Source organism: Equus caballus, chromosome 7, assembly GCF_041296265.1.
Source record: "Equus caballus isolate H_3958 breed thoroughbred chromosome 7, TB-T2T, whole genome shotgun sequence".
In the NCBI taxonomy this organism is placed as follows: Eukaryota; Metazoa; Chordata; class Mammalia; order Perissodactyla; family Equidae; genus Equus; species Equus caballus.
Window position 1 is genome coordinate 7,855,337 of NC_091690.1, and position 17,938 is coordinate 7,873,274.

A 17,938-nucleotide genomic window follows, 5' to 3' on the forward strand; every position below is an offset into this window, starting at 1 on the left:
TGGCCCAAGATGGCCTCACTCTTGTGTTGGCAGTTGGTGCTGTTTAGAAGCAAGGGCACCTTGGTTCTCTGCAGCTGGACACTCATCCTCCAGTTAGCTAGACCAGCTTATTTATATGGCAGTCTCGGTGTTCCAAGAGGGCTTCTTTTTTTTCTTTTAACCACTTTATTGAAGTATGATTGACACATAAAAAGCTGTGCATATTTAATGTATAGAACTCTGTGAGTTTGGGGATAGATATACACCCATAAAACCAACACCACCATCAAGGCCACAGACATATCCATCACTTCCCCAAATTTTCTCCTTCCCTTTGTTATTATTATTATTATTACATTTTTTTGTGTGGTAAGAACACTAAACATAAGATTTATCGTCTTAACAAATTTTAAGAGGGCTTCTTAAAGCCCATTCTCTGAAATAGCACAATGTCATTTCTGTCACATACTCTTGGTTAAAACAAGTCACAAAGTCATTCGAGATTCAAGAGGGGAAATAGCATCCACTTTTTGATGGGAGGAGTGGTAAAGTCACATTATAAAGGGGCAGGTGGGATGGAAGGAATCACTGTGATCATTTAAAAAACAATCTACCATAGGCTCTAAAGTCCATGCTCCTTCCAGTACCAAAACTTTAATAAAAACCCCAAATTGTTCCTAATTGTTCTTTTTATAGGTTTATTAAAAATCCTTAATAAAAAGACTACTTTTTATAACCTGGAATAGATGTCAGAAAACTTGGGTTCTAGTCTTACCTCTACTGCTATGGGATCTTGGAGTATTTTCTTTTGAATGGACTTCAATTTTTTTCATCCATGAGAAAAGGGTTTTGTCTGTTTTCTTTCTAAGGGCTCACGAAACTCTACAAATTGATAGAATGGTGTCCTAATTTTAGATGAATATGAGCTAGCCCTCATGGGGGATGGGCAGGATGAAGATGAGAGAAGGCTAGAAATGAAATGATTTCTATTTTGCAACATATTCCCTTTCATTGCTGTGGGTGCAGAATTTGAGAGGCAGTAAGCAAAGGAAACTGCTTCCCGTGAGTGCTTGAAATCTCCCATGATCTGGGTGCTCCTCTGACCACTTCCATTTAGTACATGCTATGCTGGAATGGGTCCTCCGGCGCTATAACAAGGATTAGAGTACAAGTCCTTGCTCTAAGGGATTCTAGACCTGGTTAGACAAAACAATTGCCATGCCACACACACTCACACCAGCAAAGCAGACAGTAGCAGTGAAAAGGCTCTTGAGCTGGTCTCTTCCTGAGGGAAACACTTAGCTGGGAGCTCTCTCAGAAAGATATTGTTGCCTAGTCTATAGAAGATCAGGTTCCCAAGGAGAAAACTAATGTTTAATTTAGCACAAAGACAGCTCAGAATCTCTCTCTGGGGGACTGAGCCTGCAAACAGATCCACAGGCAAAGAATCTAAGCGAGAAAAGGAAGCTCTCTTTGGTGCAGTGGCTACAGGACTTGGGCGCAAACTTTAGTGAACTATTGCCCCTGCCCGTCGTTTCTGTCAGGAGCACCGCTGCTCTTTCCTGTTTACTCTTATGTCTGTACTTTGCACTTTTTCAACACTTCTGTGAAACAACCAAATGGGATCATACCACCAGCACATACTTTTTGCTGTCTGAAATTACAAGGTGCAGTGTGGCAATCAGACGTGCAAGCCTTAGCCGGTTTAGCAAGGATCAGTCCACTTAGGTGAACAACAGCAAGAAAAAACTTAAAGTTTCTCAGTTGCCTAGCCAGAGAATGTTTTTATTTTTACGTAATTTAGACTCCAGAGACCTCCAGAAATGAGCAGTGTACACTTAAGTACGGCAATCGTCATTCCAAAGACACAGTACAGTACAAACTGTATTCAATTAAGCCACTTCTCTGTACTCTGGTTACCATGGCTCTAAGAGATTATACTGTGGATCCAACAGACTCCTGGTAAGTTATTAGCAATTGCAGCAAACTTTTGCCTTAAGTAAGTTTTCTGGAAAAAAACCCAAAAAATAAAAAACCCAGACATGTAATTAACTTTCTGTTCAAATTCGTCAGAACTACCTGAAAAGAACTCTGTCGTACAATGAGGAATTCACGGTGTTGGGTTTCATGTGGGTGAGAATTATTAGCGTGCTGGGAAAGATCCACAACTATAACTCGGCCACATTTCTGATAAGAGAGAATTTTTTTAAACGACCACGTTAATGACTCTATATTAACATATGAACCTGCCATAATGACTCAGGAAGCAAGAACCCTGTTTAAAAAAATGTAAAAAAACCCAAACCTGACGTGAGTTTGACTCTGCATTTCCTAAGAATATTATCCTTCAAGAGGAGGAAGGGGATGCAAGTTTAAATGATGGGGAATAAACAAACAAAAACATTTTGACTCCCTTCTTTGCTCTGAGTTAGGACCCATAAATCCATCCTTGCCCAAACATTGTCCACCCAACAAAAGTATTCTCATTCTAATCTTGTCACTTCTTTATAGAAACATTGTGCTTTTGATTAAGAATTATCATCACGAAGACTTGCTTTGAAGCCTCGGCAACATTTTCCTCATGTTTCTCATGGAAAGTCACACGAGGAGGTACTGAGCAAAGAAGAGATTTCAAGCTAAGGACCACATCAAGGTATGAAATTTTCAACATGCTCCAGGTCAGGGCTGGGAGGAGGGCGAATTCATGTTGTCTGTTCATTTGCAGTTGCAGTTAGTTAACTGGATTCCTTAGCAACTCGAGCCAGGGATCTGGCTTTCAAAAGCATAAATTTAAATCTCCATAGCAGGCAACTTCTAACTCTTTGTGACTCTGTGACCAGATTCACTTCAGAATTATTCATGAGTCTGAATTAAATTGGTAAATTTGGATTATTCCGTTTTAACGATCCCAAACTCTCAACAGACAGTTTAAGTTTCTCATTTACTCACAAAGCCCACAAGCCAAATTCCCTGGGCCACTGAATGGAAACCCAGCCTCTATTCTAGAAGAAGTCAGGAGTCGAATAAACACTTACCCTAGTCAAGTTCTAGATTAGGAGTTCTAGAATCCTAGGAATGGAAGAGATATTAATTGATCCTGTTCTCAAATGGACACTCTGAACCCATTTCAGAAAAATGTAAATCTATCGCAGATGACCTCTCCACATTAAACCATTTACGGAAACTGGATAATATGGTATCCTTCACTAAGCATTTTAAGGAAATATTAAAGAGAAAAGCCATGCCCTTCCACAAACTGTGTCCCTGATGCACTTCTGGAAATAGAAGCCTGGTCTGGAAAAACCATGAATCTGACTCAAGTATATTACATCTCACATTAACAGCAATGGCTCAACTTTATTGAGCCTCCACTAGGCGCCAGGCAACCACCTCGTTTAATCAACAACCCTAAGTAGTTAGTTCTATTGTTATCATTACATTTCACAGCTGAAGAAACTGAGGCAAGAGAGTCTGACTTAACCAAGAAGACACAGACAGTAAATGGTAGAGCTGCGATTTGAAACCAGGTAGTCTCCTCCCTGTCTCCAGGCTTTTTCTGGCTATGCTGCCTTGACTCCTAAACAAGCCAACTTTAACACTTCTATTTCCAACCTCGCTGCACCTCTTTTAGACTGAAAATTCTAAGAGGAAAAGGGTTATATGGAATTGCTCATTAATGTATCATGGCATAGAATCGATGCACAATGATTCTTTATTGAGTTAATGCATAATTTCCTCAAACTTTAAAAAGCACCCAGGTCCACAATCTTGATATGAAATTTTAAAACCTTCGCTAAAACCATTATGATCCATGGAAAGCGTGGTGCATAGTAAATATGGTTATTTGTCCATTTTCATAGCTATTCCTTTAGCAAATGGTTATGGCAGGGCCCAACTCTCCAGCCTTCTTCAAGCCTTGTGGAGAATATGTGAACTTCTTCCTTCCTCCTCTCTACAAGGCAATAGAACAACTTTTATTCTCTCACATCTGTCCCTTAGATACCTGTAGGAAAGGGTTGAAGCTGGCAGCCATAGGGAGATAGCCCACTAGCCATGGTCAGCATCCCAGCATCATGCCTTGAACCAGGGAGGGAAGGAGTTGTTAGCTTTTCTCCTCTGCCATCTATCCCACAGGGTACCTTCCCTGTGCCCTGTGAACATGGACCAAACAGGGAAAACTGGTATCTGACTGACCTTAGGGCAACTAAAAGATCTACAACGCATCTGCATGAAAAAGCAAGCAAGAGAGTAAGTAACTCTCAAAGACCACCTGGAATCATAGCTTCTCATAAATTTCTGCTCACGATTTTTTTTTAATGAAAAGACCTGTTCCAAGTTAGTAAACTAGCAAATTCATTTGTTGAGAAGATCAGTTTACACATCAAGAGAATACACTTTTAGCACAGGGCAATTCTTATTTGCCGTGGAAGGCCTCGTGAGCCTGAAAAGAGAGGTGTAGTTGGTTCTGCTTCTTTTAGTTTCTCTTCTGTGTCTAGCTGGTGTGCTTTTAAAACCATCTCCTTTCTATGCCAAAGGCCATGTCATGCTGCATATAACTCACTGTGAATGGGAGAAGTGTGTAAATAGCAAGGCATTAAGCAGCTCAAGGGACTTGAAGATAGGTAATACAGAACACTTAGGCAATGCGCTATGAGAAGGGGCTGCTGGAGGGGAAATGTAATACTTGTCTTCGAGTATATGAAGGATTATTATTGCTTCATAGATGCTGACTCCTCTGAGCCTTCCTTGCTTTACCACTTTCCAGGGCTTCTGATTTAACTCTTGCCAGAGCTCCAGACCCTCCAGGGGGTGGATCGACCTCACCTGTCCCCCTCACTACTCACACCCAACCGGCGTCAGTCAGGCTCCACTCTCTGTCCCCAGTTACCTAATGTTCACACCCCTCTGCACTTGGCTGCCCCACTCCACTTTCTCTCCCTCCTCCCAGGCCCTACTAGTGACCAACCTTCTCCATAAAGCTCTCCCTGGCCTGAGTTTGACTCTCTCTCCTACCAACCACTAACAGAACTCATGTTCTGAGCACCTCCTATGTGTCAGGCACTGTGCTGATTGTCTTGCTAAAGAATACTAACTTTACTTTACAGATGAAGATACTGATGCGCGAAAAGAATAAAATTATTTCCCCAAGCTCATCCAGCTGGTAGGTGTGAAGTAGGGATCTAAACATAGGTCAAACTATAAAATTAATATATTAAGTTTTTCCATTTTCCATGTCTCTAAGCCTCAGTTTCCTCACTTGTAAAATAGGGCAAGTGTTGCGTACTTACCCGGTTTTTTTTTTTTTTAAGCCATTACATAAAATATATAATAAAAGTGTCTTGTACATTCTAGGGCTCAATAAATGTTTAGTCCTCTCTCCCTCCGATTTTCTATATCAGTTTTGGTCCATTCTACCTAATTAGTACTTTCACTGTTACTTTACCGATGTGGTCTGGATTTGCCTACCAGACTGTGAGTAAGCAGGGACTGTGTCTTTAGCTCTATTTCTCTCCATTTTCCCACAGAGCCTGTTAGAGTGTGAAGGAAATTAGCATGAAAATGCAGAAGAAAGAATTTAGAATTGTTTTCATTAAACATGATCCTGCCTATGAACATACATAAGGGCCTGGATTACAGAACAAGGAAGGAGTAGATTCCGCTCCAAAGGACTTAGGTGCCCTGCATATCAGAACCGGATGATGTTTTCCAAATTTCCTTCTATGCATCTTGAGATTAAATAGCAGTGCAAAAAACAAACACACACAACAATAGTTAAAACAAAGACAGCTAGTCATGGCCACTCTTTTAGTCATATTTAATTGCTATGTCTAGGAACATGAGAAAACCCATGTTTGTCTTGGTCCTTACAAAAGGTTTACAGTCATAAGGAAGTCCTACAGTATTAAACTTTAAGGTTCAGAAAATTTGATGAACATGATTTAGCAATAACATTATTTCAAAGAAAGCAGATGCCTTCTATAAACAAACATTGACCTAAACACGCAACATAACTTGGTTGACATAATATCACCTTGTTGTCAAAGCAAGCTTTCTGTCAATTTTTGAGAAAGGGTTGTACCAACTTCCCTGTCCACTTGAACTCTTTTATCTTTGTGAGATCTTATAATTATATTTACTGGAAAGAAGTTGTAGGAAGGTCCTGGATAGATAAGAACTCTCCCTTTATTACTTTGTTCTGGAAAACAGAACAAAAATAGGTCAGTTCTTAAGGAAACGATGGCTGCATATATAAATAATGTAAATACTCCTATCGCTGTCCTGGGGAGGACATTTATCACGTAGACATCTACAGACGCCCGGATCTGGCCGATGACTTGTTTCTGTTCTCAGCCCTGCACTTAAAGCTCTCAAATTTTGAATTGTCAATTGGAAACTTGATTAGTATCAGTTAAAAATAACCAGGGAACTCTGGCAATGATTTAACTTGTTTGACTTTCTTAAGCTAACAATTAACATTTTAGACTATTGTTGACAAAATATTTAACTTTCCCATGCCATTTGTGCAAACGACTTTTCTAATTTCCTTAGATGCTCTGGTGGACACACCTTTCTAAAGCTGCTCAGGTCCATGTAGGGGCCTGTAAAGAACGTGCATTCAAAGACCCTAAACACTTTCACAGCATTGCACATTTTAACTAGGATTTCCTGGGACCTTTGGGAACACTTAAATACACTGATATCTCAGTCTTATCTTGACAGCACGAAATTTGAAATACCAATCCCTCTATTTACAATAAGAGCTATCTCACTATTTAAAACAGACAACTGAAAGCTTAAGTATACATTTAATCCTTGGAAAAACTGGCGTTATGATTTGTTCTTTAGTAATTTATTATTCGTAATACCAGCAATAATGCCTCGCCTTTCTGCAGTGCTTGACTTCTTCCAAAGCCTGTTCAGAAACACGCATTTATTTGCTTCTCTCAACAAGCTAGGGCAGCATTATTGTTCTCTCTGTTTTACAGATGACTGCTAAGTAATCTGTCCTAGGTCGCCCAGCTGGTTGGTGATCAAGCAGGCACAGAACCGAGGATGCAGACTCCTTGTCTGATCTGCTTTCTTTCCTCCACGCTACATTAGTGAAAGATAATCTCTAAAGCCAAAGATGACTTAGAACCACTTATCTACCCATCCTAGCAACACAGTCTATGCAACAGAAAAAGAGTTTGTCTCAGGCAAAAGGGAAAGATTAATAACACACCACAGAAGCTAGAAACCTTACTGTTCCACGGACCAGCAATTATTCAGTTTCACAGTTCATTCAAAGATTCAAACATACTTCACCAGAAAATGATTTAGTGCCTAAAGCCTGCTCCAAGTGGTTAGAAATGCAGATCCACTCAAAGCCCTACAATCCAGGCCTCCGAAAGGCCCTGTTCCTGCAGTCTCTGCAGCAACGGGGCTTCCCCTGAACTTACACTTGAGTTAAATGAAGAAACCGGCTGAGTAAGGGCTGCAGAATTAGGCTCTCAATGTGGACAGAATTAGAACTGGCTTGGAGGTTATTCTGGTATTGTTCTTGAAACTCAGGCTATTGAAAAAACTCAGACATTATATATTTCTCGCAGTACAACACCCCTCCAAGTCAACACTATCCCACAGAACAGAAGTTCTCTTTTCACCCTCATTCAGCAAATATTACCGACTATATACAAGGCATTGTACTAGCAGGTACGCTGGATACAGAGCTTTCATCTGAGGACACGGCGCATATTTGATTTTAGATGATCAATATTCTCTCTCTTTCTCCAAAGGACGTTTATGGCCACATATGGAACATGCATTAACAATTAAAGAGATACATTCAAACACCCAGACAGAAATAAATCTGCTTATAGACACAGTAGCAATAAAATTAAGAAAGAATTCTGACACTCATACTTTGCAAAGGGCCCTGTGAATTAATAGCGTTTCTGAAAATAAGTGCAGCCCGAGTGAAGTGAGCCCTGCAGATCTAATGGGCTTGGTGAATCACTCCCAAATGCCCAGGCCTCCCTTCAGACACAGTGTTATCAAGCTAATACAGCACTGGCATCACCATCTGTGAGTACCATGCTGAGTAACAAAACACCAAATTTAGAAGCTAAAATGGAGAAGGGAATTTCCAATAACCAAAAGGGGGGGGGTGGTGGTGCATCATCCCTTGCAATGCCACACATTTGCAATGAAAAAGCAACCATTGGAAATGAACGGAATGTTCCTTTTACTCCTAACTCACACTGCACCTCTCGTCATCACCGCCCTCAGAGAGGGAGCTCCTCTAAGGGAAAGTTTTAGGAGATGGTTGGTGGTTAGGAGAGAGAAGAGATTCCCTCTTAGCACAGGAGTGGTAGAGCAGCCAGCTTCGGCTTCTGCAGCAGTGAGCCCTCAGTCGGGAGAAGGCCAGACGCTGCTCTCTCACTTCCTCCCAGCATGGATATGGTATCGTAAAGTTACAGTAACCAGTGAAGTTGGTTTCATTTTGCATCCCAAAACCCCCTCGAAAAAGAGGCCGCCTCATCTTACTTCCAAGTTGGAGAAAAGCAAAAACCAAAAGAACAAGGCCATAAGCAGACCCGCCACCTTCCTTGCAGAGGCTGGGATGTGAAGGCCACATCCAGCCTTGGCACGCGGGCCAGAGATGAGTCTCCCCCACTGTGAAGGGCTGAGCGCCTCGGTCCCTGTATCATCCCCAGAAACACTTACCAGGAGACTGCGAAGCACACAAAGCCGTATTATTGTGAGACTTGCAGACAGATTATAAATTTACTGGGGACAATCAGGCATTTAGATACTTTTGGCTAAAGATGCCAGTGATACACACATACATACAAACCTCATTCTTCTCTCCATTTGAGGGGTTCTTTACCCACCTCCTTCACCTCAGCATCTCTCTTTCACAAAAGAAACCCCCATGGCTCTCCCAGGGAATTCCAGGGAGACAGGATAGAGCAGGTGGTAGGGAAAGGAAATTAGGCCTTGAAGCTCTCATATACCTCCACGGGCTAATTGTATTCAAGGATAAAACAGCAAACACTGGGCATTTTAACTGCTAGCAGTTATTTTTCATTTGGAGTTGGCGCCAGGAAGTTGCAGCTCTGGCCATTCCAAGCAAAATGTGTGTGCAGTGGGGGAGAGGACCACCATCCTAGCCCCAGGGTTTCTGGAAACTTCATTACCACAGACCCAGGCCAGGGATAAGGGGGAGTCACAAAGAAGCATCCTATGGGCCTGTCTGGAGCACATCCTCTCCCTAGAACTCCTTCTCAAGTTCCTTTGGAGGAGTGTGATGCAGTGCCCTCCTCTCCTTTGGGCTTTTTGACTACTTTTGGGCTTGCACGGCCATTTCTTTTTTTCCCTTTTCCATGGCATTCATTAAGGCCGGCTTGGGCAAACTGGAGTTGTGCTGTGAGTGGACACAGGACTTCAGGAGCCCCACAGAACACAGAAATGGAGGAAGCTTGCAGGACTGCAGCACTGTGGGGCAGAGCTCCACCTTCCACAAGAGCCCATTGGCTCAGCAGCTTTGGGGGAAGCCAGCACAGGGCAGGCAGTCACCTGACCAGGACTGGCACCAAGAACCAATGATTCAAGGGATACTCCCTCTGGGATGGGGTGTGTCTGCGCCTCTGAGGAAGAACTTCCAGCCAGAAACTTAATCAGAACTTTCAAGTTTGATGTCCCGTCACCAGGAGTGGCTGAAGACAAGGGACTTCCTAGGATGATTGTGTGTAAATAGCCCAGTTGTGCCTGCCCACTTTAATGAATGCTGTAAGTTGGCACGAGTTGATTGTAATGCCTATGAAAAGAAGCTGGATGGGAGAAGGGAGCAAGGGAGTCTGTAGAAAATCAGGGAGGAGGCCTCTTAAAAATACTCCCTCACTAGTCTTTGGGATATTTCCCCAAATTTTGTTTTACACTCAGGGAACTTGTTCCATGTTAGAGAGCACCATTTATGCTCCCTTAACCCAAGGAGAAGGAGTCCCTTCAATGGGGGATGGGGAAATGGGACAAGAAGGAAAGGCTTTGATAAAGGTCAGCTGGACTGATAAATGCTTTGAGGCTGAAAATGGCTTGTTGGGCCAAATCAGAGCTGGCTAGCAAAAGCAGAAGGATCCTTGACATAGGGCTTTCCTCAGTGGCTCAGATCTTGCCAACTTGTAGCCACCTCTTTTACAAGCTGTGGACCCCAGAGAACCTCTGGAAAACTTAGGCTTCTTACCACTTAAGGAATACCCTACAAGTGGAGGAAAACCCATGAAGGAGCACCAGCAAAACTTGAGGAATGAGAGTATAAAACTGCACAAACAGCACACTCAGTGGCCTTTAGGTAGTCAAGTGACATCTTGGCCCTTTTCGCTGTTCTCCACTCAACATCAGGCCAAGGCAAGCTCCACCCTCACAAAAGGCCACACGGCCACAGCCAGAATCATGAGAAAACCAGGTGCCTTACCGCAATCAGGGCTGAGTTCCTCTGGTCCCCTGGGGTTGAAGGTGGTGGCTGCTGCTCTCCGTCGATCCCACCACTGCCACCATTATTGCTACTGCTCAGCAGGTGCTGCTGGTGGTGATGGTGATAGTCTGGTGGGGGCGGAGGGGCTGCTGTTGCTGCTGCTTGGGAGGACGTAGGAGGGGCAGCAGGGGGCGGTGGAGGGGCTGTAGTGTTGGCAGCAGTGGCAGTGGCCTTGGTGTGTTTGCCAGCCTTCCTTGCCCCCTGGCCGTGCTGCACAAGGCTCAGGAGCTGCAAGGTGCTCTCTCTTTCCCGATCTGAGCTTTCAGCCCTACCACGCTCATAGCGTCCTTCACAGCTCAGGTGGTGCTGGCGGCAGACGGCGATCCGAGCCCGGAGGCGCTCCACGATAGCACTGTGCACTCTCGGGGTGACTGAGCCCCCTCCAAGGAGCCCCGCCCCAGGGGCCCCCCCTAGCCCTCCTGCGGGGGCCTGTGGGGGCGCTGTGTCCCCCATCTTACTGGATACAATGATTGTCGCCTCTGGGATGGTGAGGTGGAAAGAGGCTACTGCTGGCTATGGCAGGCAAATCTGCTTTTGACAATGTGAGCTCAGTGTTCAGGGCCACATGAATAGAGGTCTTCAGAGGTTGGGGGGAGCAGTGGAGAAGGTGTGGGGGAGGGGAGTTAGTAAAAAGAGGGTGAGGAGAAAGAATAGAAACCAATCACAGAGGATAAGTTGGAAACAAACCCTGATCAACTTACTCTAATTGCATTTGACAGCTCTGGAGAAGTTGGACAGAGTTGGTGGGTTTTGTTCCCCCACCAAGCTGACAAGAACCACTAGGTACTTTGTAAACACACGATCTGGGGGTTAGAGCAAGAATTCAGGGATTGTCAAGCCAGAGACAGAAACCGACAGCAAAGGGAATCGAGAGAGGTATTAATAGAGAGCTGGACTCCCCCTCACCTAGTTGTTTCGGAAAATTCTTTATGGGGATGTTTCTGCAGAGAAACACATTTCTACCACCGTCTGTGTAACCCGCAGCCTTTACTTTTCCTCAGGTTTAAAAAAAAAAAAGTGCTATTTCAGAAGGTTTTGAAGTCAATGTTCAAAACGTACAAAAATCAAGAGAGACTGTCTTTTGGCTTTGAATTTGTCCTCCCTTTCCCTTTGCTCCGGTGTTTTCTCCTCTGTGGGGTACTGTAGGATGTTGTCTTCTCCCAAAAGAGGGAGACAGCTTTTCAACTGTTAACAATGTCAGTAACTCGACTTTTGGACCATGCTTTTTTCTTTAGCTAATCCAATCACCGGTAAAATCCTCATTCCCTCTAAGGTTTCCCAGCCTTAAATGAAAGCAGTCTGAAGTCGCTAGCCACTGAGAGAGATCCTTCAACACATTTTTTTCTTTCCCGCTTACGTTTCTATTCCTCACCCCCGGCTCTATTCTAATACAGTATCAAGAGAGAGAAACTCTTCCGAGAGTAATTTACAAACGATGGTCAAACTTACAAACTTCCAGCAAATTGCACCGAGTCATGTCCAGCCACTTTTCTGTCCACTTTTGTACATTCCATCCCCGGCCAGTGGATCTGAGGGTCTGGACTCGCAATAAGCAATGTGGTTCTATCTCTTGTATTGCTCCGCTTTATAGATGGAAAAAAAAGTAGCTTGTATTTTCCTTTCTCTTTTCCGTCTGTTGTTAGCCGCTTTGCTGACACTGGCTCCACTGCCCGGAGTCACGGCGATACACAGGCTTTCATTGTGCTCCGATAGGAGAGGGAGAGAAAGAGAGAGAGTGAGACAGAGAGGGAGAAAGAGAGCCAGCAAGCTGCAGATGGGGGTGGAAGGGGGGGGCGGAGGGGGCGGGCGGGAGAGCTTATCCGAGGCTCCCTGGTGGAAGGCTGGTGCCACTGCACGAGTGAGTAACTGCAGCCAGGCACCGGGGAAAGGGGAACGCAGAGGGCCTCCCAGTGGCCAAGAGGTAAATCCCAAAGCCCGCGCGTCTCAACAGCGCTCACTTAGCTCAGCCTCAGACTTGGCCAAGAGGGGAAGGCTGGGGAAATTCCCCAACCTCTATACAACTACTTCACCAGCCCTAAATGTTTAAGAAATTCCCGGCCAGGGAATGTATTTTCCCTTTCAGACCTACATTACACCCCTCTGAGGATATCATTTTCATTTTTCAATATGTTGTTGATGACACCACTGAGCACCCTAGCAAGAGCTGGGTGAGCACCGAGGAAATGTTCACCAGTATAAGGAAGACATCTGAGAATGTGGGTGTTGGGGGCGGGGTAGAGAGGAGAGGAAATCACATTGTTAGCTCCGAAAGGGCAGAGGGTGCCTGTCTCACCCACCTGTTTTGTGTGTTTCTGGGTAAGTCAATCTGGGTGATCACAAACCAATCAGTAGGAATAAATAAAATATTTTATGACTATGATATTACCAATACCAGTTCTGGAAAAAAAAAGGTTTCCTTTGAAAATACTAGATTGCCTATGACAAACCAAATGCAAGATCTGAAGTCTCCATAGCTATCTGGTTTACACATCTAATGAAGAAAATCAATATGTAGCAGCTGAGTTTCAAGAATTTTAATAACACAAACCAAATAGATCTGTTACACAGACTGTTGTCCCCTCATTTTCAGATTCCTATCTCTAAGATATCAAATTGTATGGTAGACTCTGCTTGTCTTTACCAATTACAGAGAATAGAATAAGGTGAGCACAGATTGGGGTAGTCAGGACCGTGAATATTCTGTGTGTCCTAACATGGAAGTCATTTGGATTTGAGGTCTCGAGCAATTAAATTCAGTAATTTAAACCAACTCTGGCATCTCAGTAACATAGTCCAGCTTCAAACTGAGCTGTGGCTAGAAAGGAATAGGCAAAATCAAGGCGAACATTTTAAGACTAGATTTATTTACAATTTAGTTCTCCATAGGTTGGCTTACTTTAGTCCGTTTTATTTACACAAATCCTGGAATGTTAGTTGGGAATTGGGGATAAGTACACTCAGACTATAATTTTTTTACTTTTCATTGGAACATACTTCTATCGGTCCCTTCCAAGGCTAAGTTCCTTACCACTCATGCGGAGAATGGCAAAAATACTTCTTTGTTAGGTATGCAAAATTTGAATGGAGAACTGTCTCATATCATTAGGAAGTGGAGGAGTTTTGATCATTTTACATTTGATTTTTAAAAAGTTGTGTTCATTAGACAATATCTTCTATTACTATGGAAACTTTATATTCGGCAATCAAACTTGATAAAAGAGAAAAAATTTAATATTTAAATTTAAAACTTACTGTTCACTCTACAGCCCTGTAGTAGCATGGGTTTTAATTAATAACACGGAGTCCTTGGCCAAATCAGCTATTCCTAATTGATATAAACTTTGATTTCTATGCTAGACAGGGAAACACCTTAAAAACTTGTCAAGCAAGAATTTAATACATTTTTGTTCTATATTACAGTGGTGTAGGATACTTCTTCAGAGTGTCTTTTGTACATATTTACCCTTTACAGCCATTTAATTTCAAGTTGACATCATTATCACCCAAGGCCTCATTTCCATTCGCATGTTACTATTCATTTACCGTCACATCATGTTGCAGACACAGCACTTTGCATATATTTCTCTTAATCCACAAATAATCCTGAGGGATAGAGATTATTAACCCTATTCGTAAATGAGGAAAGCAAGGCTCATCGAAATTCAACCACGTTCCAGTTCATGCAACTAGGAAGTTAACAGACCAGGACTCAAATTCAAGACTGATTTCAAACCTATGCTCTCTTAACCACTGGGCTTGCTGCCTCAGTGTCAAGTGTGAAAAGAGTTACAGGGAAGCCAGACTATCCCTGAAATAGCTCAAGGGCTCCAATTATACCTCAGTCAACACAGTGGAGTCTAAGCAAGTCCTACAATGCCTTCAAGGAATGAGCAGTAGATAGAACTACTCATCTGAATAGGAGAGTAGACAAGAGAGAAAATATGGTCGACTATATCCAACTGTCAGTAACGTAGACATTTCGTTTTTCCTTGTTTTTCCCTTTTTATGGCACCATGCCCTCTCTTATAACCCTAAAGCCATGTGAATTCTTTCAAGCATTAATTCCCCTTTACTTGTCCATTGCTTCCTTCCTCATCATCTCTACTATGCATAGCTACCTAACACTAAAGCACTTAACACTACAGTAATAAACGTCCAGGTCTAAAAATCTCATAGATGTGTAAGATTTATAAGCTTACAAACTATTTCTTTTTAGTGTTACAGTGAATCAATGATATTGATGATGATAAAATAATACAATAAGTCATAATATCTGTAAAAGTTAATTCTGTTTTTTGAACAATTCATTTTCTTATAGGGTACTCTCTGTTGACCCTTGATCCATGCTGACTCTCATTCCCTAAAAGCCTGTCTCTCTGCCACTCATTTGGTTTATCATGTACCTAAAAGCCTCTTGTATTCTTCAAACACCCACTGAACAAGCTTGCTGGGTTGCAGTGACCTCAGACATCAGGAAAACTACCTATTAGCATTTCCTGATCAGCAGTCAGGATGCTGTTCTAACAGGAAAAATGCTTCCATCCAACAGGATGCCTGACCTACAAGCTGGGTCAGCTTCCATCATAGGTACCTGGAATCATTAGTGCCATAATTTTTACTAATTAAATGAGTACTATTAAAAACAATAGATAAATTAACTGAGAAAACTCTCCAGTTGGAACTCTCACTCTTCAGTTCTCTCAAGCCTGTCTGTAGTGTCATGTATGAGAAGTGATGCTTCCATGGTCATCAGAGACCTTAGGGATCATTCTTTTTCATCTTCCCTGGCCTTCCTTTTTACAAGTCATTCATGATCCTTCACCCTTCCAATTTGACTATCACTTTTCCTTTAATTCTGCCTTGCTTCTTTTTGGACATTGTTACTTCATCTTCAGCTTTCAACTATGACTTCATTTAGTTAAGGATTATTTCCATATGCTAGGGAAATAATAAGAGCAGAGGTATGTGAATGAAATTTCTGTTTCACACTTTTGAAATGGTATGCACTCCTCACATGGAACATCAGCATCAGTATTCTCACCACTTTGTGAGCTTTTTTCTACTTGTTTTGTTTACAATAATAATAGCAATTAATTTCAGGAAAATTAATTGCAGAAAGTATTACATAATCTCTATGTAAGAACTTAATAAAATGTAGCTTTTTATGTATGCGTACACACTGAAGTCCATGACACGAACCATATAATAGATGAAGCTAGGTTCAACCAACACTGGAAGTAAGAAACAAGTATCTAAAATTCAACGGTAAAATAGATCCTACTAGAACATTACTTTTAAGAATTAAAGATACAGAATAGACAGGGTCCATTTGTTCACTCTGAAACCATTTTACTTTATTATATTATGGGAAAAAATCTAGTGCAAAGCAATGCAGACGTCAAAATATGCTTTTAAACTATTTTTGACTCTATTTGAGATCTTCTGATCCTAACATAAATACATATATGAGAAAAGTTATGGATAAAAAGAAATAAAATACATCTTAATCATTAACATGTAGACAAAACTGAATAGAAAAAATAAAGAACATCATGAAATTATTCCTGAAGGTGAGGGTTGAAAAACTCTGGAAGCCGGAAATCTATTTTCAAGGGAATCTTTAGTGAAGGTTTCACTCCTCTACCTGGCACAGGTAACTATGCTCTGATTCTAAGGCAAGGGCACTGAACTGATGAACACTGAAGTTTCTTCCATGGCCCATTGATCTAGATAATGACAGTAGTAAAAAATATATTAGTGAAGGTCATTTAATACTGCAAAAGGGTACTAAGTAGATCTGGGCAGGGATTCAGCAATAAATACATGTAGATGTTAGTCTAAATACATTTTTACAATAAAGTATTTTTCTACTAAACTGACGGGATGTGAGCAGCTCATTCACTTGATAGTCATCTGTAATAAAGGCATTGCTATATAACTTTAAAATACACTTATGTAAAAATTATTAAGCTTATTTCTATGTACAACAGATAAAAATTTTATTAGACTGTAGAGTGGAATTTCCATTTCACGGAAATTAAGATGAACATATATTTTAAACAAGATCTTTTGCCATGAAGATATACATAAAATATATAGATATGTCACATGATACAGATAAACAAGACCCATGATCTTCACATTTACAGGATTTATAAAATCTTCTCTGAAGGAAATGTGTTACAATTTAGTCAAACTTCTCATCTTGAAAGTAATCCGCAGAATTGAGATATTCTTGAAGTTTCCCATATTTCTGTGTATACAATAAAAAAGCTAGTTATTTTACTCAAAGCAATGAAGATAAACTAGGCCTTTTTAATCTACAGACACAAACAGGAAAAAGTTCATTTCATGGTAATCTTTTTGTTATAAGCAGGGACTCAATATCAAATAAGCATTTCTAACTCATATAAAGCACTGGAGAAAGATCAAACTAAACACTATTATTAATTTCATAATTTTCCAGTAAATTAAAATTTTTCTATCATATTTATAGTAGAAGTATGACAACTTCAATAATTTATTCAACAAAAATTTGTTGAATGCAAAACGTATATTAAATACTCTGCTAATGATTATCTAGGTACAAGAAAAAAATTGCTTTCCCTGCCCCTAAGGAGAACAGAGTTCAGAAGTAATACACCAATGATAATCAATAACAAGGGCCATAAAGAAGCAGAGACATTGTTATGAGGGTTCAGAAGAGAGGTCATGGTTAGCTAAGGTGACCGGGAAGGACTGGCATTTAAGCTGTCCTGGGAAGAAAGATTTGGTAGGCAAAGATTTGGTGGAGAGAGTTTTGTGTAGGAGATAACTGTCTACACAACAGTGACAAGACAAGAAAATTCAGGATTTGACCACAATCTGAGGTTTTTAGGGGAACAGGGAGACAGAAGACTAAACCAAAGAGGCTGAGGTCAAAGAATAAGAAGAACGAAATACTAGGTTAAGGAGTTTAGCAATAATGTGACAGCAATGAAAAGCTGCTAAAGGTGTCAGGGCAGGAGACCAACATGATCTGAGCTATAAGAAAAACGGCAAAACATCCATTCTAGAATAGTACGGCAACTAGTTATGAGTCTACTGTAATAATTTAGGTAATGAGAGCCCAGATTTGAGTGAGAGCAATGAAGATGAAGAGTAAAGACCAGGGTAGATAAGAGATGAGTGAGGATGATTTGGAGATTTCAAGTTTGGTAACAGTTCAAAGTGCTTACCTCAGTTGAGCAGATTAACTGACCTGATGGTTTCTTAACTCTACTTATGAGCTCTAGTTCTACTCCCAAGGAGGTGAGAGAGGCTCCTAATGCCTCTGACCTTTGTGGTAATAGGGACCTATGGAAGCGCATATGAGGAGTGTGTTTTCCTTTCAGACAGGGCCATGGACAGCCCCCTAGTCTCCCGCCCCAAGCCCCAGACAAAGAATTCTGACTGGATCACTTTCTC

The 17,938-nt window shown here is 41.6% G+C and overlaps 2 protein-coding genes and 1 long non-coding RNA gene across 37 annotated transcripts in view; 1 reads left to right on the forward strand and 2 right to left on the reverse strand.

The window, feature by feature from the left end:
- MAML2 (mastermind like transcriptional coactivator 2) overlaps positions 1-12,352 on the reverse strand; it is a 334,486-nt gene extending 322,134 nt beyond the window's left edge. The window contains exon 1 of one of the 2 annotated variants that reach the window (XM_001497899.7): positions 10,433-12,352. In XM_001497899.7, coding sequence (XP_001497949.4) covers positions 10,433-10,945 — 513 coding nt within the window. In that variant the 5' untranslated portion in view covers positions 10,946-12,352. The remainder of the gene's footprint in view (positions 1-10,432) is intronic. The other variant, XM_070272658.1, reaches the window with a different exon arrangement.
- On the forward strand, positions 1,620-9,816 carry LOC138924959 (uncharacterized). Its single transcript, XR_011440419.1, has 2 exons — positions 1,620-1,941; positions 2,491-9,816. It is a non-coding gene; the product is annotated as an uncharacterized lncRNA (long non-coding RNA).
- A 3,468-nt stretch (positions 12,353-15,820) lies between the features above and the next one.
- CCDC82 (coiled-coil domain containing 82) overlaps positions 15,821-17,938 on the reverse strand; it is a 32,936-nt gene continuing 30,818 nt past the window's right edge. For 20 of the 34 annotated variants that reach the window (XM_023646444.2, XM_023646442.2, XM_070272705.1 and 17 more), the window contains one exon: positions 15,821-16,745. In XM_023646444.2, the coding sequence (XP_023502212.2) occupies positions 16,680-16,745 (66 nt within the window). In that variant the 3' untranslated portion in view covers positions 15,821-16,679. Of the gene's footprint in view, positions 17,828-17,938 lie in introns of all 34 variants that reach the window. The other 14 variants (XM_070272688.1, XM_070272682.1, XM_070272681.1 and 11 more) reach the window with 1 other exon arrangement.